The sequence below is a fragment of the Bacillus rossius genome, chromosome 1 (genome assembly GCF_032445375.1).
Source record: "Bacillus rossius redtenbacheri isolate Brsri chromosome 1, Brsri_v3, whole genome shotgun sequence".
Lineage (NCBI taxonomy): Eukaryota > Metazoa > Arthropoda > Insecta > Phasmatodea > Bacillidae > Bacillus > Bacillus rossius.
The window spans coordinates 3,339,501-3,365,529 of record NC_086330.1 but is presented as its reverse complement, the minus strand read 5'-3'; the positions used below and the strand labels follow the sequence as shown (position 1 = coordinate 3,365,529).

Genomic DNA, 26,029 nt, shown 5'->3' with positions numbered 1-26,029 from the left:
AAAAAACCCAAAAAGATAAAAACACAAATTAAGCAAAAAAATTGCTGTTGTCAACAGGATATAAACACCAAATAATATTCCATAACAGGAATATGGTCAACAAACAAAGAAAAACAAAGAAAAATGGACTAAGAGTACGAAAAAAAAACCACAAATGACAGCACAAAAATATTGAACCCAAAAAATAAATAAATAAATAAATTCATCACAACAGTTGCAAACGAGACAAAAACACGACAAAACGAAAAGACGAAACAAACACAATAGTTTTCCAAGTTTTGGATATGATAGTTTGTCAGGTTGCCCAGGGAGCAGCACCCGGGACGCACCTGGATGACTCCTCCCCCTGGGCCCGGCTCGTGGTTCAGGAAGTGCCTGGGCAGGTCCAGCATCTTGGCCAGCCAGTCCGTCACCAGCATCTCCAGCTCCGTGCAGGCGGGGCTGGCCATCTGCGCAGACCAGCACCTCCTCCCCGTCACAGCGCGCCCGTCGCACCAGCTCACCCGCCCGTGGTTCTCACATCCAACAATTACAACACAAACGAGATAATCCATGACTAGAGACCTGCAAAATTCGCGGATTCATTCGGTGTTAGGCTAGAATTCTAACACATATACCTCTTAGATAATTTTGCTATTGGCTTACTGTTCATCTGGACGAATCTCAACCTCAACCAAAGAAGGATCGAATCACAGACAAACCAGCTGAGACGACTTATAAGTCGGCAGCCAATAAACTTACGTTATTTTCCCGAGTGTACAGGGGTGTGTGCAGTCTATCCTGAAGGCCATCGAAACCGTGAATTTTGGAGCTCTCTGTCCGTGACAAGTTTTCAATATCGCATTAATGCACTATAAGTTGTTGAATATTTATTTGAAACAATTAAAAAACTACTGCCTCAAAATTGAAATTTCTTGCATGTGTACTAGAATTTCGTGTATTTGGGAATATATGGCACATTGGCCACAAATTGCAGCTGTTCACGACACTCATTCGTGCAGACATCTGGGTCCTCGGTAGCCGTGAGTTCTGGGGCGCCATTCTCATGTCCCCGGGCATGACTCATATCATGAGCAGCTCTCATTGATTGAGCCAACTCATTCCCGGTGTCCCGTCACCTTAGAGGATTTTAAACTGCCATATTAGAGTTATAAATTCCTATATATAATTTGTTTACTGTACCTTTCCTTTTAAATACCCCCCCCCCACCCCCCTAAATTACTGTCAATACCATTCTCAAATCATTTGTATCGCCAAGTTTATTGACGTTGTTGTAGTCTAGTTTAACAGCTAAACCGCCTTCATCTAGCATGTACTTGTCGGGGATAGCTCCTGATTGTTTTTATAGACCACTCGAAAATATTTTATGGTTACAGGTAACAAAGTCTCAACAATATAATTATAAAGCACGCAAGTCGCAAGACGTCACAATCATGTAACTTAAAATTGTAAAACAGTAAAAAAACAAATTTTCTTCCCCGGGCTCTTTTGATAATATTAATCATGAAAACAAAATACGTTGTCAATAATTTGATTTAAAAGTTTTCTGTTTATTTTTACTGCGTGAAAATTGAAACAATTTGTAATGATGATGTATTTAATAAAATGAACACTGTGGCCTTATTTCCAAATGTCTGGGTCTTTAAAAGATTTCCGAACAGTTCTCTTGAAATATGGCCGTCGGAAATTGCGTGGAGCAAATATGGACAAACAAACATCTTGTGTCGGCGACCAATCTGTTTATTCTGTTATGGCTAGCAGTCAGGCCACAATATTTTTATAAATAATGTTTTTACGTAAAATAATTCTCTAAAATGTAATATGTGTTATATTTTTATTGTAAGTGTTTTAATTTATTCTGGCAGTCCCAACATCAGGCAGATAAAAGTAATGAATTTTGTACGTGGCTCATGATATGAGTCATGCCCGGGGACATGAGAATGGCGCCCCAGAACTCACGGCTACCGAGGACCCAGATGTCTGCACGAATGAGTGTCGTGAACAGCTGCAATTTGTGGCCAATGTGCCATATATTCCCAAATACGCGAAATTCTAGTATACATGCCAGAAATTTCAATTTTGAGGCAGTAGTTTTTAATATGTTTGAAATAATTCCTCAACAACTTATAGTGCATGTATGCGTTCTTAAAACATGTCATGAATAGTTACTTTCTGTGAAATGTTACACCTTATCACCTGCACATACTACAGTTATTTTTTTCATGTTGTGTGTTTAATAAATGCGTGCCTTGCAGGAGATACTGGGGTATATTTCCATTGTCTTTCGTACCTTGAATGCTAGTCGATAGCCTAAATCTTCTGAGCTGGGAAAATTAACCGTCATGAATAGACTTGATTGCATATTAAAAAGTTATTTGCTAAGAAACCATAACATGATTTTCAGTATTTTTAATGTAGCTATTCTTACCTAAATTAACCAACCATCCACAATGTTTTAAAGTATTTATAATGTAGCTAACCTATCCTAATCGACCTCAAAATTTAATGCCACACCGGTTTATACAATGAGATAGAACGAAAAAAAAAAAGCGAGCATGAACTTGGGGGACCTTCGGGTGTGGCTCTCTCGTCTGTGAAATGAAGGCTTCCCCGCCGCGGTGACAGCAGGGGTGCCAACCCGACGGGACAGAGGTCACAGGAGGGAGACTGACCCAGCTGAAGCCGATGACGCCGAGGCCGTCGGAGATGATGCCAGCCACGATGGCCGGGTACGAGTTGGCGGTGGGATAGTAGGCGTGGAACTGCGGCGAGTGCCAGTGCGTCATCTGGAACAACCATGCACGTGTCCTGGAGCAACCATGCGCGTGTCCTGGAACACACTCACGTCACCTGCTGGCTGAAACTGCAACTAACTATTCCCTCGATTGTCTCAGGAGCCCTGGGATTATGCCCTTCAACTGAAAAATCAAAACTAACATTACCGCAAGCCAAGTGACTCGTAACTGAGCAAGATTTAACATGTAATTGTTATAACAATTTAATTTCAGTACCCACAAAATTCAAAGCGTATACTTTTGATGAAACTTCAAAAGAAAACAAATTATTATCGTAGTTAACTGTATAAATAACCTGGAGTACCCAGACAATAGACACTCTCATGCATTGTCCGTGATTTTCAAGGGATAGATTTTTTTTCCAAATGCTCATTTCACAAGCAAACTGAAAAGTGAACGCACCGTATCAATGACAATTGAGTAGAGACCGGAAAAATACGCGATATGCTAAAATACAAATAGATGTACCTCGGTGCTGCCTCTGCTATTAGCTCACAACTCACCTGGATGACGCTGGGCCAATGAGAAACACCCAAACAAAGCTTTATCGAATCACAGGCCGCTACGTTGGGACGTCTCACAAGACAGCAGCCAATGAGTGGGTGATATTTGACCCAGTGTACGTAGAACTATGGAGTTCATCCTGCAGGTCATTGAACCCGCGAATTTTTCCAGTCCCTACTCATGAGCGTTCATCACACAGCTGCAGAAGCAGGACTTCAAACTGTCCCTAGAGGCGTTGACGACAGGTGGAGTCTGACGCTCTCCAGGAGACAGCCGAGCACAATCACCCCTGTGGTCATGTTCTAGAGTATCTAAGCTTCCCGGAGGCTACTGCAGCCGTGACTGAAGCGAGACCCGCCAGCCACCAGACACTCACCCCGGGCATGATGACCCTCTCCACGTCGTCCAGCACGCTGCGCCAGGACTCGGGCTGCTCTGGGGCGTCGTCGGGCACCAGGTGTCTGAGGTAGCCGGGCTCCACCGAGGGCAGCACGGGCCTGGGAGGGTCATACAATACAGACACTGTTCCTACCTGAGCCACAACCACTGTCTGGTTGGTGGAACAGTGCTCGACACAATGGAGAAAGGAGGGTCATACAATACAGACACTGTCCTACCTTAGCCACAACTACTGTCTTGTTGGTGGAACAGTGCTCGACACAATGGAGAAAGGAGGGTCATACAATACAGACACTGTTACTACCTGAGCCACAACTACTGTCTTGTTGGTGGAACAGTGCTCGACACAATGGAGAAACGAGGGTCATACAATACAGACACTGTCCTACCTTAGCCACAACTACTGTCTTGTTGGTGGAACAGTGCTCGACACAATGGAGAAAGGAGGGTCATACAATACAGACACTGTTCCTACCTGAGCCACAACTACTGACTGTTTGGTGGAACAGTGCTCGACACAATGGAGAAAGGAGGGTCATACAATACAGACACTGTTCCCACCTGAGCCACTACTACTGTCTTGTTGGTGGAACAGTGCTCGACACAATGGAAAAGGAGGGTCATACAATACAGACACTGTTACTACCTGAGCCACAACTACTGTCTGGTTGGTGGAACAGTGCTCGACACAATGGAGAAAGGGGCTCATACAATCCAGACAATGTTCCTACCTTCGCCACAACTACTGACTGATTGGTGGAACAGTGCTCGACACAATGGAGAAAGGAGGGTCATACAATACAGACACTGTTCCCACCTGAGCCACAACTACTGACTGGTTGGTGGAACAGTGCTCGACACAATGGAGAAAGGAGGGTCATACAATACAGACACTGTTCCCACCTGAGCCACTACTACTGTCTGGTCGGTGGGATGGGAGGCTCATACAATACAGACACTGTTCCTACCTGAGCCACAACTACTGTCTGGTTGGTGGAACAGTGCTCGACACAATGGAGAAAGGAGGGTCATACAATACAAACACTGTTCTTGCCTGAGCCACAACTACTGTCTTGTTGGTGGAACAGTGCTCAACACAATGGAGAAAGGAGGGTCATACAATACAGACACTGTTACTACCTGAGCCACAACTACGGTCTTGTTAGTGGAACAGTGCTCGACACAATGGAGAAAGGAGGGTCATACAATACAGACACTGTTCCCACCTGAGCCACTAATACTGTCTTGTTGGTGGAACAATGCTCGACACAATGGAGAAAGGAGGGTCATACAATACAGACACTGTTCCTACCTGAGCCACAACTACTGACTGGTTGGTGTGATGGGAGGCTCATACAATATAGACACTGTTCCTACCTGAGCCACAACTACTGTCTGGTTGGTGGAACAGTGCTCAACACAATGGAGAAAGGAGGGTCATACAATACAAACACTGTTCTTGCCTGAGCCACAACTACTGTCTTGTTGGTGGAACAGTGCTCGACACAATGGAGAAAGGAGGGTCATACAATACAGACACTGTTCTTGCCTGAGCCACAACTACTGTCTTGTTGGTGGAACAGTGCTCGACAGAATGGAGAAAGGTGGGTCATACAATACAGACACTGTACTACCTTAGCCACAACTACTGACTGGTTGGTGGGATGGGAGGCTCATACAATACAGACACTGTTCCTACCTGAGCCACAACTACTGTCTGGTTGGTGGAACAGTGCTCGACACAATGGAGAAAGGAGGGTCATACAATACAGACACTGTTCTTGCCTGAGCCACAACTACTGTCTTGTTGGTGGCACAGTGCTCGACACAATGGAGAAAGGAGGGTCATACAATACAGACACTGTTCTTGCCTAAGCCACAACTACTGTCTTGTTGGTGGAACAGTGCTCGACACGATGGAGAAAGGAGGATCTTACAATACAGACACTGTTCTTGCCTGAGCCACAACTACTGTCTTGTTGGTGGAACAGTGCTCGACACAATGGAGAAAGGAGGGTCATACAATACAGACACTGTTCTTGCCTGAGCCACAACTACTGTCTTGTTGGTGGAACAGTGCTCGACACAATGGAGAAAGGAGGGTCATACAATACAGACACTGTTCCCACCTGAGCCACTAATACTGTCTTGTTGGTGGAACAGTGCTCGACACAATGGAGAAAGGAGGGTCATACAATACAGACACTGTTACTACCTGAGCCACAACTACTGTCTGGTTGGTGGAACAGTGCTCGACACAATGGAGAAGGGGGCTCATACAATACAGACAATGTTCCTACCTTCGCCACAACTACTGACTGGTTGGTGGAACAGTGCTCGACACAATGGAGAAAGGAGGGTCATTCAATACAGACACTGTTCCCACCTGAGCCACTACTACTGTCTGGTCGGTGGGATGGGAGGCTTATACAATACAGACACTGTTCCTACCTGAGCCACAACTACTGTCTGGTTGGTGGAACAGTGCTCGACACAATGGAGAAAGGAGGGTCATACAATACAGACACTGTTCTTTCCTGAGCCACAACTACTGTCTTGTTGGTGGAACAGTGCTCGACACAATGGAGAAAGGTGGGTCATACAATACAGACACTGTTCTTGCCTGAGCCACAACTACTGTCTTGTTGGTGGAACAGTGCTCGACACAATGGAGAAAGGTGGGTCATACAATACAGACACTGTTCTTGCCTGAGCCACAACTACTGTCTTGTTGGTGGAACAGTGCTCGACACAATGGAGAAAGGAGGGTCATACAATACAGACACTGTTCCCACCTGAGCCACTAATACTGTCTTGTTGGTGGAACAATGCTCGACACAATGGAGAAAGGAGGGTCATACAATACAGACACTGTTACTACCTGAGCCACAACTACTGTCTGGTTGGTGGAACAGTGCTCGACACAATGGAGAAGGGGGCTCATACAATACAGACAATGTTCCTACCTTCGCCACAACTACTGACTGGTTGGTGGAACAGTGCTCGACACAATGGAGAAAGGAAGGTCATACAATAGAGACACTGTTCCTACCTGAGCCACAACTACTGACTGGTTGGTGGAACAGTGCTCGACACAATGGAGAAAGGAGGGTCATACAATACAGACACTGTTCCCACCTGAGCCACTACTACTGTCTGGTCGGTGGGATGGGAGGCTCATACAATACAGACACTGTTCCTACCTGAGCCACAACTACTGTCTGGTTGGTGGAACAGTGCTCGACACAATGGAGAAAGGAGGGTCATACAATACAAACACTGTTCTTGCCTGAGCCACAACTACTGTCTTGTTGGTGGAACAGTGCTCGACACAATGGAGAAAGGAGGGTCATACAATACAGACAATGTTCTTGCCTGAGCCACAACTACTGACTGGTTGGTGGGATAGGAGGGTCATATATTATAGTCACTGTGCCTACCGGAGTCTCTTTTACTTTTTTTTCGTGTGATAATGTTCAACACGGAGTGGTTGTGTTAGCAGGCCACTCGTGGTCAAGTGCTGATAAGACCCTCTCTGCCGTTCGCCATTCATTACAAGCCTTGTACTTCACAAGCACGGGTTGTCTGTCCAACTAGCAGTCACGTGTTCTCGCCGACCTCAGCAGGCGGTGGGGAACTTGGGGCTCTACCGGCGCGCCTAAGAGTCTCGTTCAGGGTCGACGGGAAACGTGGCGGACGATGCTCTAAGGGTTTGGAGTCGGACCTCGTCCGATGTCGCGCCTCGGAGCCACTGGCCTGATACTTATGACGTCAGACACGCACGATAGCACGTGCTGCTGTTTGCAAGGAATACTTCAACAGACCAAGAGCTTAAATTGTTTGACTGACAACTTATATTTGGCGTTTTTCGCTCTTTATTGTTCATGTCATCAAATAGCGAACTTTCTTCACATTAAAATTAGGACTTACAAAGGGTATATTTTTTACAATTAAGCAGTTTTTTGTTTAGGCCACTGCTTGCGTTGGCATGACTCGTCATTAGTTGGTTTTCACTGTTTGCTTGGAGATGCTCAGTTAGTGGTTCGTCTGTATCTCCTTGTGCTAACTGTGCAAAATAATAATGCAACATAATTGGTATATTATTTAGTAGGATAGATTTTCGTGTATGTATTGAATTATGCGTGGTAAAGTATAAAACATGATTATCGTACGCAGTATTTGGTGGAGGGGGGATAAAAACACATTGGCCTATGTTTTATTTCCAATTATTTTCTTTTAAAGGTGGAAATGATATATTTTGATAGATTTTTTAAGGATTTCTGGGAGAGGGGTTATATCCTACGTCACCTCCCCCCCTCCCGCCCCCTGTTTGACTTATCCCTGCTTCTAAGGTGTATAAATTCCGATTAATGTATTATTATATATTTTCGCAAAATACTTAATTGATAAAACAAAGGTTACCTTGGCATACATAACTATTTAACAAGTTGTGTAGTACTGTTCATTTAAAAATTAGTGGCATCGAGCATAAATCGTGTAAGATAAACAAATTGTTTACCGTTTAGTTTGCATTATTCTCGCATGCGTCACACACTCGACGGCCGCTTCATGCATGATGACCCTGCTCTGCGCAGCTGTGCACTGATGTTACAACTCGAGTGGAAAAACTCTTAAGAGTCTAGGCCAGGTTACTTACAAACTAAGCAAGGGACGCAACGACGCAAAGACGCAACGCAAGAACGTCTCAGTCGGTATTGAAGCACGCTAGTCGCAAGACGTCATCAGCCCCAGAACTTGAAAAAAGTAAAATTTTCTACCCAGGACTCCTTTAGATAATTGACATTTATCACGAAAACAAAATAAATTGTCAATAATTTAATCTGGAAGTGTTATTTCCTTTCACTGTTTAAAAAGGTTTAACAAGTGTCCACATGATGTGTATGATAAAATAAAATCTTGGCATTCTGCGTCTCTAGAATTGTTCTGCGCATTTCTTTAAAAAAAAAATGGCAGTCAAAAACGAAAGCCAAAACACAAGAAAATCGGTTGCCTTGGGTGGTTCAGAAACCGGTACTCTGAAATGTGGTTGCTGAAAATTTAGCATCTTACGTACTTGGTCCTTGCGAAGTTTACAAACCAGGCCTTGATCCTAGCAGTTGCACTTTATCATTTCCTAAACTAAAAAATTAATATTGTGCATTTTAACTAGGCAATATATATATTTTTTAATTTTTATAAAATAAAGAAAAATTATAAAACAAAGGGGGTTGTCTGTAAAGTCGGTTTACAAACGCTAACTTTACGTGATAACGTCATAACCAAACATTGATAAAAAAATTGCATAGTTATTAATTTTCAAATATTATTTACAGTTTTTGCAAATTTAATTTAAATAATTTGTTTAAATATAATCACGAACAATTAGTTAAAAAGCCCGCCTTAACCTGTTTGATATAACAGAAGATTTTCTCTCACGGTAGGTTGGCCGGTTCTTGCACGCTCGGCTCAGGCGGAACGCGACACTTTTTCGTACGTGCAGCCGGCGTTCATCGATTTATAAAACGTTATCACGTCAGTATTCTATGTAACAAGATAATTGGAATGATAATGCTAGATGTACTGTGGTAGCAGTGAAGGATGATGTCGACCAGTGTCTGTGTGAACTGTACCGTCGACAGAGGTCGAGCTGACGGGGCGACTGAAATGCTACCCCTTGGAAGGGCAGCCCTTCAGGATTTTTCTGGCAATGGTTTGTTTGTACAGCGACTGGAAGAGCAGCCCATCCAATTTCTGAAAACATGTTTCTTTAAGTGTTTAAATAATCCTGAAAACTTGCCCCTTGGAAGGGCAGCCCATCAGGATTTTTCTGACACTGGTTAGTTTGTAAAGTAACCTAACCTAACCTAACCAAACCAAACCTAACCTAACCTAACCTAACCAAACCTAACCTAACTTAACCTAACCTAACCTAAACTAACCACTGTCAGAAAAATCATAAAAGGGCTGCCCATCCAAGGGGCAACAATTCAACAACCTTTAAAAAACACCACTGTCAGAAAAAATCCTGATGGGCTGCCCTTCCAAGGGGCAAGTTTTCAAGATTATTTAAACATTTAAAGAAACATGTTTTCAGAAATTGGATGGGCTGCCCTTCCAGTCGCTGTACAAACAAACCATTGCCAGAAAAATCCTGAAGTGCTGCTCTTCCAAGGGGCAACAATTGAGCTCCCCCGAGCTAAGGAACCTCCACGCCCCCCTCAAGCACCTCACCTGTCGCGGATGTGGTCCAGGTAGTCGGCGACGTAGTCGACTGCGGCGCCGGCGAACCGGCGGAACTCCTGGCTGTCCATGTCCGCGGCGACGTCTCTGCGCGGCGGCCCGGGTGAAAGTGCGGGCCTCTGCTCTCTCCCGGCGCCTCCTGGCTCCTCCGGACACGTCTGCCGGCCGCTTCCCCGGCTCCTGGGACTGTGGGCGCCTGTGTGACCTTGCACTGCGCGGGCATGTGTGGTCTAGGACTGTGCGGGTCTAAGAGGCCTATGTCTGCGCGGGCCTGGCTCAGCTTCCAGAACACGACGTCGACTGCTGTGAGAGTAATAGCGTGGGTTGCAGCACACCCTGGGCTGTCTCAGTCAGCAGCCGTCTGTGCTACTCTTGGTACGATATAGTGTCGGCAAGTTTTCAAACAATATGCCTATTACAAATACAGACGGTATAGCGTCCAGAATTATTTTCAGTTGTTTATAAGACATGGCAGTATAAATATCATAATACTATAAATTATATTTTGTCACAGGACTATTTATTTCATAATTCTCAGAACAATATATGAATCAACGGACTCGTAACGGACTCGAGTGAAGATAATGAATAGATAAAAATTTATATTAACACAAAAAAAAATTTTACACCTAGCTACTATTGCGGGGATAATTTTATAAAACTTGATGATTTGAAATTAAATCAAATCTCATAAAGCAGTAATATGTTTAATATAGAGTAAGATATACGCAGTTTTGGAATCTTTAAGCAAGAATGCAGTGATAAGCGAAATCAACATACCATAATGAAATTATTATTTTCATAATGACATTCTATATTTAACATAAAAAAAAAACTAATGTCAATTCACAGAACTTTATTTCGATTATTCGGTAACGTTAATAACCAATTTGGCAGATATTATTTTTAGTAAATCCATTATTTTTCACGTTCTCCTTGAATGGCTGTTAAGTTTACAGTACCGTGTCGCATGCCTCTCCAACAAGGCTGGCAGTTGTGTCGCTCTGCAGCGCTGCGCTGCCCAGTGGCGCCAGCGGCGAGCCAGCGGCGGGAAGGAGAACTACCAGCGACGTGGCAGCGGAGCGGCGCGCAGATAGCACTCTTCTCTTCCTATCTCGAGTCTATTGTTGAGACTGCCTCATTCATATCGGCTCGTTGGTCTAGGGGCATGATTCTCGCTTTGGGTGCGAGAGGTCCCGGGTTCAAATCCCGGACGAGCCCGAGTTTTTTATTTTACTTTTCCTAATATTGTAAGTTAAGGCCTATTCGAGTTCAGACAGTTGGGCAACTGCCATGCTGGTGTCCCTCTATGTGGTTGAACAGGAGCGATTTATCAGTTCCTAATCGATGATTTATTCTAGATGAATTGTTTACATGCTCGATTTTGATGAATGTATTCCGTGAATTCTTAAAAAAATAACCTGCATTGTGCACACTAAGAGAAGCGGTCGAAAGAATATCTAGCAAAAAAACTTTTAGGTTCAGCCACGGCTGGAGAAACGATGTGTGACGTCAGCCTTAAAACAACAATCCTCACTTGTGCAAAATAATCAAAAATGAACTCCGTGACAATACCAGTTATAATTGATTTTTTCAAAAACTGTTTGTTTGATCAGATCGACACGACTCTACTGTTCCAGCACCCTGTAGCGACGCCATCATGTGTCGATAGTCATGATTATTCGCGCCAGACTTTACCTGCTGAAGCCACTATGAAGTAGCGCTCGTCCACACGGGCAGTATCCCAGGGACTGCGAAGACGTGCTGTCTGTCAGGGTCAGAGCGAGTCCACATATATGCGGGCTTATCATCAAAGTAAAGCACATTTCAGCAGTGGCGGATCCAAGGGAGGGGGGGGGGCACCAGGGGCAAGTGCCTCCCCCCTCCTCCCCCCCCAGAAAAACCAGTTGTCTGCTACATTAATATTGCCAACAAAAAATATTGTTTCTGAAACCAATAAATAATTTTAATATAATTAGTGAATTTCTTGTAGAATCATAATATCTGGTGGTTGGATGTTATGTGTAGTGTGAGTAGATTAAATACAAATTTAGTAATTTTAAGACATTTTTTCTCTGGCTATTCTGAAATCCTAGAGTGCCCCCTCCGAGGTGAACCTCTGGATCCGCCACTGCATGTCAGTGTACAGAATGTCCATAAAATAATGTCACAGTTATCAAATTTAATAGTATCAACTGCAAGCGATGTAGAGTCTTGGTTCAAGGTCACAATTAAGGAGTTACTCAAACAGTTCTATACATATACGCATGCGCGAATACTGATTTCTTTTCTTTTTTTCTCGCTTGCAGCGCGAAAGAATGCCTCTTTCCACAGTCAGTATGGGGTGAACCTGTTAACTTTGACAACAGGATGGAGACCCTCCCCAATGGAATTGTTTTTTATACGAGAGCGATTAAACGTTGATTGGTCGTAATGGTGGAGACGACAGAGTTCTTTTTCGCTGGTCTCCACGATCACCTGACATATCGCCAAGCGATTATTCCTTTCGGGCTTTATACAAGATGGTGTCTGTGTACCTGATGATTTGCCAGAATCCGGACTTGTTAACTAAAGTGCGGGAAGAATTGGACTTTTTATGTTGGATGTGTGCCGTATAACTGAAGGTCCACGTATTGAACATCTGTAAGGAAAAAAACAAGGTTAGTTTACTTTCAATCTGATGTATGTATTTGTTGCAAAGAGTCTATGTGCCATTGAACCTGGGACAATCGTTTATGGAAGACCTGCTAGCGAGGGACACCTTGCGGTTCGCAGCTGAGTCTGCGGCCAAGCCAGTGTCGCAACCTTGACCACCGCGACAGGTTGTTCCCCGAGACTCGTCCGACCGGACCAGCGCTCTGCCCCTCTGGTGTCCGCTCTATAGGCAGGGACCGGAAAATTTCGCGGATTCACTTCACGACAGCCTGAAATTCCAATAGTTATACCTCAGTGCTGCCTCTGCTATTGGCTCACAACTCACCTGGATGACTCTGGGCCAGTGAGAAACACTCAACCGAAGCTGTATCGAATCACATGCCGCTACGTTGGGACACCTTCACAAGACAGCAGCCAATGAGAGGGTGACATTTTACCGAGTGTACGAACTATAAAGTTCATTCTAGAGGTCATTAAACCCGCGAATTCTTCCGGTCCCTATCTATAGGCCCGGCACGCAACACCACGCCGCGTTTCACTTCCATGGACTATTATTAATAAGAAAAGCACTGCTCTCAGAATCGGACGCGGGAATATATAGGTTTATATGTCCTGCAACAGCGGTTGGGGGGACAGGAGCCAGGGAGCCAGTGAGGCCATTTTGTGCTACATCTTTTCCTGCGGCCATCTTGGGTACATGATTTTCTGTGGCCATCTTGTGTTACGTTATCCATTTGGCCAATTTGGGTTACGTAATTTCCGGCGGCCATCTTGGGTACGTGATTTTCGGCGGTCATCATTTGTTACGTGATTTCCGACGGCCATCTTGGGTTACGTCATTTCCGGTGGCCATCTTGGATACGTAATTTTCGGCGGTAATCTAGGGGTTACGTAATTTTCGGTGGCCAACTATGGACTCATAATCGGGGCCGACACTATACAATACTGGCGTCAGGTGAACTAGGGTATACCTAGATCCGCGATAGGGCCTACAGACGGGACCTCTTTATCAGACGCCTATCCAGTCTCGTCGCAGATACTGTGACATGTCAGTGGTGCACTGACACGAACACACGTGCACACTGAGTCGTGGAGGGGGGGGGGGGGGGTGACCCACTTTTCATACCGCACGGCTCACATGCTGAAGTACATTCACATTCCCGTCTGCTCATTGGTCTAGGGTGCGAGAGGTCCCGGGTTCAAATCCGCAATCATCTCTCAGAACAAGTTTTAATTGTTTTGGTCGTAGTGTTACTACATACATTTTCAGTTAATTTAATGAAAATACCTATCGCTAAATTTTGGCTTCAAATAAGGTAAAAATATTTCAACGTATTGACATGTCATGAGAAGTGGTAGGATATTGTGGCAAGGCCGTACCCAAGGGGTTTTTTTTTCTTCTGAAAAGGGAGAATTTGTTTCAACGCCACTTTTCGAAGTGCGACTACCTAGCCAGTGCTTTAATTCCTTAACACGTCCAATTATATATGGACACTCCCTCGCTCATCGAAGTCACAAACTAGCTATTTATCACGCAACTCGTATAATAGCCTGTTCTACTGCCTACAGTTCCTAACAAAGTGTGGCTTTTATTTTTTATACGTGAGTGGTCTACTCCACAGACAAGCTTTGAAATGCCGGAGATATAGGATAAATACTTAATACATATATACTAGGTATCGGCCAATCAAATCCTGAAATCCTCAAATACCGTCAAAATCTTAGTATTCGAAGGGTTCGATATTCGGAGATAAATATTAGACGAAATAAAGAAAATTAAAAAATTCATTACTTATAGACGTCGAAGTTTACTAGAATTTTTTCTTCTTACCTATCATGTTAGCATTCCCCAAAATAGTGTACTTCAAAAATGTAATTTATAATTAAAATTACAATGTGCATTAATGGAAACCAACATTTAAAGGTTAAATATTTCAACTACATAGGTAATATTATTCACATCTTGTACATTATTATTATTATTTTAATCTATTTTTGAATTCGAGGGGAATATTTGAAATTCTCTTTAGGATTCGAATTTGAGATAACTGGGATATTCCCATCACTGTATAAAGAAAAATAAAAAAATAAATAAAGCATGATGATGAAAAATTGGTTTTCTGTAAAGTCGGTTTACGAACGATAGTTTAACGTGACGTCATAACAAAACATTGATGCAATGATTGCATACTTTTATGAATAAAATTTAATCATTTTTATTTAATTATCACTATTTTGTATGTATACAAAGGAGTGAAATGAAATCTACAATTTAATTGACAAATTTTCTTTTATTTGCACTCATTAATTCAAATATGTTTATTACATTAACGATGAGATTATTTTAACTATAACTTTTATACATGTTTGCTATTTAACTTCTTCCAATCTGTGTTATTCTGTTTAGGATAGGACGATGATAGGAAAAGTAGGAAACGAATGGGAGTGTTTCAAGTTTAATGTGCCTCGAAAAAGTCAAATCGATGGTTGTTCCAATCGAGTGTAAGAGAGATAGATGCGGCGCAAGAGTACAATGAGCGTAACGGGACAATGTGCGTAACGGGACAATGTGCGTTACGGGACACTTTTTCGTGCGTGCAGCCGGCGTTCATCGATTTATTAGACGCTGTCACGTCAAAAAGTGATTAATTAACTAATGGTGACCAAACCATACCAGTCAAGCTTCGTGACTGGCGTGAAGGACTTTTAATCGTCTTGCAGAAGAAGACTCAGCAGGTGGTTATGTGCCTCCGGCAGACGTCACACTTATGTACATACGAGTACAAGCCTGGCGTGTCATGGAATGTATCCGTGAATTTATTGCGCGGAGACAAAAATATCGCGCTTTCGTCTGGTTTCATGTGTACATTCGAAACTCTTTTCACTTGAGCTGACATGCGACAGCTCACTGACTTCCAGACAGTGAGGCAGTCACGCGACTGTTGTGTTCCGGACGGGAAGTCTTCTTTTCACAGACGAGAGAGCCAAAACCCGAAGTTCCCCGAAGTTCATGCTTTCTTTTCCCGTATCTTTAATGTAGCTACCCTAACCAAATCAACCGTCCACAATGTTTTAAAGTATTTATAATGTAGCTAACCTAACCTAATTGACCATTAGTTATCATGAGTTACAATGAACAAAAAAAAACCGAAGATGCACGATCGGTAGAGACCTGTAAAGTTCGCGATTTCAAATCCCTAAAGGATAGACTCCATGATCCTCTATTCACTCGTGTAAATTACATCTGCTGATTGGTTACCGACTCGTAACACCTGTTGACTGGAATGATCGTGATTCGCTAATTCTTCTGTTAAAGATTTTTCATTGGCCCAGAGTCCTTCAAATAAACTGTGGCCCAATCACTGAAGCAAAATAATGTCAAAAGTATTTGGACTCTATCCTATCACGAAATGAATCCGCGAATATTACAGGTCTCTAGGTGCGTTTGGCTGTCTCGTGTGTGAACAGAAGGCTTCCCCTCGAGTGAGGTCGTGTGGACGACACGGCGGCTGTGCACGAGTCAGCTCGGTGCTGACCGGGCGACGGGAGCTGACCTGGAGCCATCAGCAGAGCTGACTCCGCCGGTCGCGCGCTGAGAGCCTCGTCTGCAGAAGTCTGCCACTCGGCGAGCCAGCTCTTCCCTCGAGTGTTCGCTGTGTTCCTGGTCGTCACCACAACGCCGAACGTACAGTAACGCCGAATACCATAACGCCGAATGCCAAATTGACCGCAACGCCGACAGCTAGAAAACTGCTGTGTACCATAACGCCGAAATACAGTAACGCCGAAAAATGTTTCTGGGGGGAGGGGAGGGGGGCACAGGAGCAAAAATGAAAAACAACTGAATGAATTTGTGTGCTAACCTTACCTAACCTAACCTTTGTGGCAGTCCTGCAATGACATTTTTCGGCGTTAATGTATTTCGGCGTTGTGGTAATTCGGTGTTGTGGTACACAGCAGTTTTCTAGCTGTCGGCGTTGTAGTCAATTTGGCATTCGGCGTTATGGTTTTCGGCGTTATTGTACGTTCGGCGTTGTGGTGCGTTCCCCTGTGTTCCGAAACAACCTTATCGGCTTCTTGATGCTCCTTTCAGATATGATCCTCAAAGCCAGTCAGTACTACTTGTTTTGCTTCCAAGTACTGGTCGTTGCTTACATATTCTCCTAACCATCGTTCAACTGATCGAAAATATTGAATACAGTTATACGTATGTATATAGTTCTCGGATACGTTTTGGTCCACGTGTGGTGGTTTTGGCATGAGCAGTTGGTAGCAACTGAAAATAAGCCGTTATGAAGGAAAAAAGCTGCAGTTCAGCGCACCAGTCTTCCGTGGCTGGGCAGCAGCCTAGAGAATCCCACACACCATCGACGCTTCTCAGCCCGAACTGACAGTTTGGACCGAACCGAAGCCTTTCCCACAAACGATCAGTCTTGGCGTTGCTGTTGCTGTTGGACGGATCTTGTTCCATCGTTAGGGACCGGAAAAATTCGTGGGTTCAATGACCTGCAGGATGAACTCCATAGTTCTACGTACACTCGGTCAAATGTCACCCACTCATTGGCTGCTGTGTTTTGAGACACTTCCCAACGTAGCAGCCTGTGATTCGATACAGCTTTGGCTGGGTGTTTCTAATTGGCCCAGAGTCATCCAGGTGAGTTGTGAGCCAATAGCAGAGGCAGCACTGAGGTATAACTATTTGTATTTTAGCCTATCGCGAAATGAATTCGCGAATTTTTCCGGTCTCTACCCATCGTAGAATACGGAAGAAATGTTTAATGCTGGAGTTGCAGTTGCGCTTTTAGTTAGGTAAAGGAAAAAATAAACCAAAGAGTATATAAACAAATATGTCTGCCACGACACTCAGATGATGGACTGATGGACTGGTTTGTTTGGACTGACAGCTTGGGCTGGCGAGGCATAGCCTACTCGTCAGTTCGGACTGACGTCGGCTCTCAGAGCCCACAGCCTGATTCGAATGAAAGCTATCAATTAGGTAGTCAGCCCGTCAGTTCCGACTGATTAGTTCACCGTCCTGCTTGCTCACGCACACAGCAGTTCCGGGTGATGGGTACGAACTGAGAGTGGAAGCCTTCAGAACAAGACCTTGTCTTGGCTCGAGGCGGGAACATCTCCACCGAAGGCACACGCCTCGTGCCGACAGACGGCAGTCACCACGCTGATGTGTCTCACGTCGGGCGACGAGTGCTGACGGGTCGTTACCACAACGCCGAACGTACAACAACGCCGAATGCCAAATTGACCGCAACGCCGACAGCTAGAAAACTGCTGTGTACCACAACGCCGAAATACAGTAACGCCGAAAAATATTGCTGCCTGGAGGGGGGGGGGGGGCACAGGAGCAAAAATGAAAAACAACTGAATGAATTTGTCTGCTAACCTTACCTAACCTAACCTTTGTGGCAGTCCTGCAATGACATTTTTCGGCGTTAATGTATTTCTGCGTTGTGGTAATTCAGCGTTGTGGTACACAGCAGTTTTCTAGCTGTCGGCGTTGTAGTTAATTTGGCATTCGGCGTTATGGTTTTCGGCGTTATTGTACGTTCGGCGTTGTGGTATTTCGGCGTTGTGGTGCCTCCCCAGTGCTGACTGCCCTGGGTCCTCCCTGCGTGGGCCCTACCCCCCCCCCCCCCTTCACCCTGGTGTGGCAGGAGGTCTCAAGAATATCTCAACTTCAATAACACACTCCAGAAATTTGTGGTAAAAAAATGGCTATAAACCCACTCACAAAAAAAAATACAAAACTGTCATACTGACACAGCTCACCGCTGTACGAGGATCGTTTATCAAAAATCAACCCTCGCCTAAACCAATTTTAAAACCTGAAAACATAAGTTTATCCGATTTTAAACATTCTCATTTTCAGTCTAAATCAATATACCAATATACCCCCCCCCCCCCCCCCCCCTCTTTTTTACACAATTCTATTCGCCACAGAAACTATAGGCTCGTACTACAGTCGAGCCTTCAGTAGTATGTTCAATTTGGAACTTAACAATCTCAGTATCATAGTTATTAATCACATGAAAACCCAGGTTTAATAGTTTCAGGCAAAGATGTTAGGGGCGACATGCCGTGAGCTGGCGGTGTTTTTGTCCCTGGTCGAGCAGTCTGCTCTGGCCGCGTCAGATGTGGGGAAGCCTACGATTCACTCGTCCTACTGGACATACCCGAATACTCACGTTGGCAAGCCTTCTTTTCACAGACGAGAGAGAATCAAACCCGAAATTCCCCGAAGTTCATGCTCGCTCTTTTTTTTCCGTACCACAACAGGTGTATTTATTTGGGGGAAACTGTTTACATGATTTCACAGTATCTTTAATGTAGCTAACCTAATCAAATCAACCGTCCACAATGTTTTTAAATTATTTATAATGTAGCTAACCTAACCTAATTGACCATTAGTTATCATGAGTTGTATATTTATTTACAACGAACAAAAAAAACCGAAGATGCACAATCGTTCGTTTGGCTCTCTCGTCTGTTGAAAGAAGGCTTGCCAACGTGAGTATTCGGGTATGTCCAGAAGGACGAGTGAATCGTAGGCTTCCCTCAGATGTGGCTGCTTCGTCAGGCAGACAACTTCAGCAGTCTCGGCAACCACACAGCAGAGTCCAGGCCTCCAGCTGCCAGTGAAGCCAGAGAGCCGTCCTGGCGCAAGAACCGCACAAGCGACACGCACCTGCCACCACCGTGACCTTGGTTGGACCCACAGATCCGCCCGGTTCCACTAGTCACGTGTTCGTGACCCATCAACCAATGGCGGCGAGGCCTGACCTTGAGGGAGGGCGGGGCGGTTCAATCACAGGGCGAAACAGCGGAGTTCCCCAACACCCCCCCCCCCCCCCCAGGAACACGCCGGTAATCTACTGCTCAAACCCAGATAGCATTTAACTTTTTTCCTCCGTCAATTTTCGAGTCTTAATAACTGTACAAGCGAAATTCCGTTGAGTGGTAGAGTTTGACCGGTTCTGCCACAGGATTCAATGCTGTAAAGCGTGTATCAAGCCAATGAACCGACCACCATCTTGGATTTTGTGAAGTCGCAGTGGCCCAAAATTCAAAAATAAATAAAATAAAAAATGACTCAAAATCCTCAAAATTACAAACATTTCCCTATTTCAATGAATAAAAAAATTCCCCTTTTCGGGGAAAAATGTCCCGTTTTAATTCACAGAAATGTTGAAGGATTAAACGTTTTTCAAGCAGCTTAGGATTCCTTAAAAAAAATTTCATTCAAGCCGCTTAACCTGGATCGTGACGTTTTAATACTCATCACGACCGAAATATGATACATCGAGTGTAATACCTATGGCTTCACGATTTGATTTTAACCTATTAAAAAAAAAAAAAACCTAAAAATATTTTTGTTACAAATTAATAAAAATTTGATATAATAATTCAGTAAAAAAATCTTACATCAAAACCGAGTGTCCTCTGTTCGAAACCAACGAGACAATTTAGTAAAACAGTAATAAAAAATTATAAAAATTGGCTGACAGTGGCTATATAGCTAAGCATACAGTTAAAAAAACATATATTTAACTTATCAATTATTCTCACAAAATACTAACTTCAGTTACTAACAGATAAATCGAACGACATTTCGGGAGCTAAGATATGCGGAAAACAATTAAATTTATAATTTGAGGAAAGCATTTAGTAACTCATGAAGAAACATCATTCTGACTCTGAGGTAAGTAATTGAAATAATCACGAGAAAGCATTTAATTGTTGTTTTGGCAAGAAAGCGTTTAAAGTCTCAAAAGACAGCACAGACGCAAGAGGATTATTAGCAATCTGATTTGAAGGGAAAACAAATGAGTGGCGCCACTACCCATCACCGTCTCTGGGCAATTGCCTCGCCTTGCCAGGAAGACCTGGCGCCAGAGCTGGGTTCCTGCAGAGTTCCGCTGGACTCGGGATGTGGGAAGGCGAGGCGGTGCAAGCGTGGCGCACTTACACGGAGAGATGAGCGGTGCTTCGTGGCGCAGGGCAGTGCCTCCGGGGGGCTCCCAGCCGGGACGGGGGTCAGCCTGTGACCTGTGCGGCAGTCCTCGACCCCGTTGCCAGTGGCCCGAGTGTACACTCTAGAGTGCACAGACCAGCAAGAGAGAGCACTTGGCGAGTATACACGCCAGATACTCACGGCTGCTCATTTTTAGAATACCCGCAGATGTCGCGAACGCAGTTACGACTACACTACAGTATTGTCGTATGAAGTAAATCTCGTAAAATTCAACCTCAAATAGGCAGTTTTAAGTATAAGCTGACAGATAAGAATTTGTAAACATTTCAACTAGTTATTTAATGAAGATAAAAACCAACCAACAAAAAAATTTCACGATACTGAAAAGCGTATTTCTGGCACAAATATTTAACCGTAACCTTACTTAACAAAAGTTGTGATACCGAAATTCATCTTTCGAATGGCAGTATCCCCATGCTATGAATCACCTACAAAGTTTTTTATTTTTTGACGCGTTAAGGTGTTTAACTAAAAGCAACGCAACAACACAACTCTAACGAAACACAGCGCTCAACGAAATAAGAGTTTTGTCACCGGAGCTCTCGTTCGTACTTGTATCTCAAACACATTTATAGTCTGGTTTTAGAGATAGCTTTTTCCATTGAACGGCTTCAGTAGTTCCTTTGAAAGGGAAGTTTCGATGCTCACTGTAGCGTTAAAAGCCCCTCTTTTCCCCTTCCTAAACGGCTTTTAGATGACAAAGTGGAGGAACTGTCAAGGACAGTCACGAAGTGTTCTTAAACAAAAAAAAAAAAAAACAATGGTTGTTGAGGAGGTTCCCTGAGTGTGACGAATCGCGCTAAACGCAGGCGAACGGCGAGAAAAGACTGTCACTTGTTTCCGCGCGGTGAAGGTCAGCGCGTGACTTGGGGCAGCCTTCATTTCACAGACGAGAGAGCCACACCCGAAGTTCCCCCAAGTTCATGCTGGCTTTCTTTTCTTCGTTCTATTTCATTGTATAAACCGGTGTGGCATAAAATTTTTCGGTCGATTAGGATAGGTTAGCTACATTATAAATACTTTAAAACATTGTAAATGGTTGGTTATATTAGGTAAGTATAGCTACATTAAAATACTGTAAAATCGTTTTATGGTCGCTTAGCAAATAACTTTTTAATATGCAGCTATCCAGCGCTAGGAAACCGTTTACATGATTTCACAGTATCTTTAATGTAGCTATCCTAACCAAATCAACCATCCACAATGTTTTAAAGTATTTATAATGTAGCTAACATAACCTTTTACAATGAACAAAAAAAAACCGAAGATGCACGATCGGGAGTTTGGCTCTCTCGTCTGTGAAAAGAAGGTTTCCCTGTGACTTGCGGTTACGTAACGCAGACGGGCTGCGGCGGAGATGTGAACACGAGGAACAGTCTCTCATCGCAGCCCGCGGAGTGTCTGCTGGCTCCCGCGGACACCTGCTGGGTCGACGACCCTGTGTCACGTGACTGGCTCCCGACCACACCCCCTTCCCCCTTCCACCTTCCCAAACAACCACTTCTTCAAACATGGTCGCTTAGTTCCAATCGAACAAATTAACAATGTTCGCAGGCTCTCACGGCCATTGTCTGAAGTAACTTGGCTTCTGGGTTGTAAACGGAGTCTTTGGCGAATAATTCACCAGACGTTTCGGTCGAGATTGCAGTCGCCATCATCAGGGAGCGGTTACCTACCTAGGTTCTTACCAATTTTTTTTCCTAACCTTAATTAAAACTAAGTGTGTTTGGAAGGTGTCTGGGTTAGGGAGGGAGACTAAGTGCGTCTCAGGCCGAAGCCTATACGCTATAATCATGCAGGGTGTTAGCCATGCAGGAGAGGTAGCATGCATCGTGTGCTAGGAGGGGGATTGGCCAGCCATGGCAGCAATTGGCGCCATGACGAACTCCCCTCACTGACTATTCTAGACTATAAACTAGTTAAGTTGGGCCCTGGTAAAACCTGCATAGACACAGGGAAAACCCTGGGCTCTGACATGCGGGATGCAAAATTTCATGCATTATTGACAAGCAGGTTGATTACAGGAATCAGAAGAATGGAAGTTCTTACCAGTTTGTCCTGCCTTTATATATTTATATATATATATACACACCTGAGGGGAAGGTGCTTCCTGATTGGCTGCTGCTGTGGGCCAATCAGAGCATTCCTTTCTTCTGGTTGGCTGGGCTGCTTTGCCAATCAGGGGCGATTCGTCCGATGCGGTAGGTGACTGCTATCTGATGATGGCGACTGCAATGTCGACCGAAACGTCGGTGAATTATTCGCCAAGGACGCGGCTACAACTCGGAAGCCAACTACTTCAATCAAGCAACTTTTATCAAGAGTCTCCTTTGATAATAAAAAAAGGGGGGTTGTCTGTAAAGTCGGTTTACGGACGATAATTTTACAAGATAACGTGAGCGGAAGAGAGATAGATGCGTCACAAGCCGAACGCTTAGGCCGATCGTGCCTCTACCGCTTGTTCCGCGCTCTCGCTTGCACGCTCGGCTCAGGAGGAACGTGACAATGAGTCATGCTTTTTTCGTGCGTGCAGCCGGCGTTCATCGATTTATAAGACGTTATCACGTCAAAAAAACATCTTAGCAGATAATTTTTCATAACTTCAGAACTGGAGTTTTGTGGGCAGCGACCTGTCTCTGGTGCTTCTCTCTCGGTCCTTGGGTCCGCGATGGCAACAACGACCCAGTTGCAGTCAGTACCGGCTGCACTGGGTCGCCTCGTCTAGCAGGACTTCTGAGCCCGCTCCCAGCCGCTGAGGTCGGAGACGGCTGGTTGCTGAAGGATGCTGAGAGCCGCTGAAGGATTGCTGAGGGCTGCTGAAAGCTGGCGAGGATTGCTGAGTGCTACGGTGGCGTCTATAGGAGAGGTAGGCTCGGCAGTTAGCTGAAGACAGCCTCAAATGGCGGGAATATTAGTCTATCTTAATTTACCACACTTGTCGACGAAACTTATAAAGTATTACAATTGCTTGGAAGTTGAATTTTTCCCCGAGTGCATTGAGCGATATATCAACTTTAAGTATTCATTGAGGCACAATAAATTGTAATTTCTTTATGAACGAACACTGAAGAGCGAGGCGTGAAAATACATATTTTTTTAAACGAAAGAGATTCTAAACATTAAGCCATTGTAATTTCGTTTTTACTTTTACTGCTATTTTGATACACGTTGCAACTAATACTTGTTACAAAACACAAAATTATAAAATTATAACGTTTTGCGCAGCTTTTATTATTCACACACAAATTTGGATTTCCCAAAACAAAGATCAAAATAATTATAATTACAACAAAATTACCAAATACTAATCAACCCATTCACCATATTTGTTATAACAATTCAAATATAACTGTTTTTTTGTATATTTGACTTATTCACAAATTTAAATAATTGTAGTGATAGTTAAATAAAATACTGTAATAAATTAACGATGAGAATATTTATATATGTGCAGTATAAAAGAGAGATTTTACATGTTATTTTTATTAAATAACTTAATATTATTTTGCTGGTAAAATATTTATACAAAAAACATTGATGGAAAATGTGAGGGCACCACAAGAAATAGTTTCTGCCCCCTTCCTTTACCCATTTCTTCCACTTTCCTTCCCCCATTCCTTCCTCCTTCCTTCCCCATTCCTTCCTCCTGCTTTATCCCCGTCCTTCCCCCTTTCTTCCTCTTCCTACCACTTACTTCACCCTTTCTTTCACTTTTCTACCACTTCCTTCCTTCTTCCTTCCCCCTTTCTTCCCATTCTTACGACTGCCTTACCCCCTTACTTCCCCCTTTCTTCCACTTCCTTCCACTTCCTTCTCCCTTCCTTCTCCCTTCCTTACCTCTTTCTTCCCCCTTCCTACAAATTTCCTTCCCCCTTCCTACAAAACTTCCTTCCCCCTACCTACAAAACTTCCTTCTCCTTCCTTCCACTTCCTTCCCCCTTTCTGCCACTTCCTTCCCCCAACCAGGCATGAACAACTAACTTCGCTGCTCGTGTCTTGGACTTGGAACACTCGTAGGAAAACGATTGAGGGCATGCGTACACAGTGTCCGACAGTAAACTTGGAGAGCCTGCAAGTAGGCAGCACACACTACACGTGATACTGCAGGGTTGCAGCACAACAAGGAGACACCCTGGTACAGTTGCAAGGATCACCGATGAAGACCCTCAACATGTTTGAAAACATCTTCGATGTTCGCAACAAACAACCCTGATCCGGTGGTAACCATTCCCGGTAGACTGGTGAGGTCTAATATCCACGAGAGCGCGGAGCGGTGTGGTTGGTGCACAGACTGAAGAAAGTACCAGCATTTACCGACGAGACCACCCGAATTATCCGAAGGCGTTCCCAGTAATGCTCGTCGCTGCGTGTGCAGCATAAACTCGCCCTGTGTTCTACTGATAACACCGGCTTAGAAGAGGCAACGGAGATTATTAAGTTTTCTGCTGAATTAAATTTATGTACAAAAAAAATTGGTTGTCTGTAAAGTCGGTTTACGGACGATAGTTTAACGTGACAACGTCATAACAAAACATTGATGAAATGATTGCATACTTTTATGAATAAAATTGAATCATTTTTATTTTAGTAATAAAAGAATAAATACTTGAAATTATACTAGTAATCAGATTTTTAAAATGCAAGAATAATTAACCTTTATTGCCGAAATTGTTGTAATAAGCAATGAAAACCACATTAACTTTTCACTTCACTTTATAAACAGTCGAGTGGAAGAGAGATAGATGCGGCACAAGCGTACAATGAGCGTAACGGGACAAAGCGTAACGGGACAATGTGCGTAACAGGACAGTGATTCATCCTTTTTCGTGCGTGCAGCCGGCGTTTATCGATTTATTAGACGTTGTCACGTCAAAAAGGTTTTATTACAAATCTCTGCCCCTTGTTAGGCCACATATTTTAATACCGAAAGAGGATCATATAATACTGTAAACCACTTTTTCGATGGAGTAAGCTCTCATATATTAGCACCGTTCTACGCTGATTTGATGCTAAGCTGCAAGTAGATTCCAATGTTGTAATAAAAAAAAAGGTACTACAAATAGAATTGGATGTTTCATATCTTTCTTAATCATCAATTTACTGATTAAGTTATCAATGTGTCTTAGTCTTATTATCTCGTAAGCACCATATCAGGCGTTGGATGTGTATATTTCAGAGATATTCTGTGTATTTATTTTTATAAACATCTTGGCAAATATATAATTATGTTACACCTCAGATACATGCAGTTTAGTTGGGCCGGATACGAAATACAAATAACTAAATTGATGATAATCCTAAGTGTTGACAGCAAAATAGTATCACGTGACCATGTGGTGACTGCTGCTGTTCAGAAGGCGCCCTCTTTGGCCTCAGATCGAGGCAA

At 43.7% G+C, this 26,029-nt stretch overlaps 1 protein-coding gene and 1 non-coding gene across 2 annotated transcripts in view; one reads left to right on the top strand and one right to left on the bottom strand.

Moving 5' to 3' along the window:
• The window catches only part of LOC134531253 (aromatic-L-amino-acid decarboxylase-like), a 53,550-nt gene that overhangs the window by 22,095 nt on the left and 5,426 nt on the right, over positions 1 to 26,029 (bottom strand). The window contains exons 2-5 of the mRNA XM_063366947.1: positions 9,930 to 10,124; positions 3,676 to 3,796; positions 2,673 to 2,786; positions 330 to 449 (exon numbers count right to left, since the gene is read on the bottom strand). Coding sequence (XP_063223017.1) covers positions 330 to 449; positions 2,673 to 2,786; positions 3,676 to 3,796; positions 9,930 to 10,009 — 435 coding nt within the window. The 5' untranslated portion in view covers positions 10,010 to 10,124. The remainder of the gene's footprint in view (positions 1 to 329; positions 450 to 2,672; positions 2,787 to 3,675; positions 3,797 to 9,929; positions 10,125 to 26,029) is intronic.
• Trnap-ugg (transfer RNA proline (anticodon UGG)) lies at positions 11,088 to 11,159 on the top strand. Its single transcript has one exon. It is a non-coding gene; the product is annotated as a tRNA-Pro (tRNA).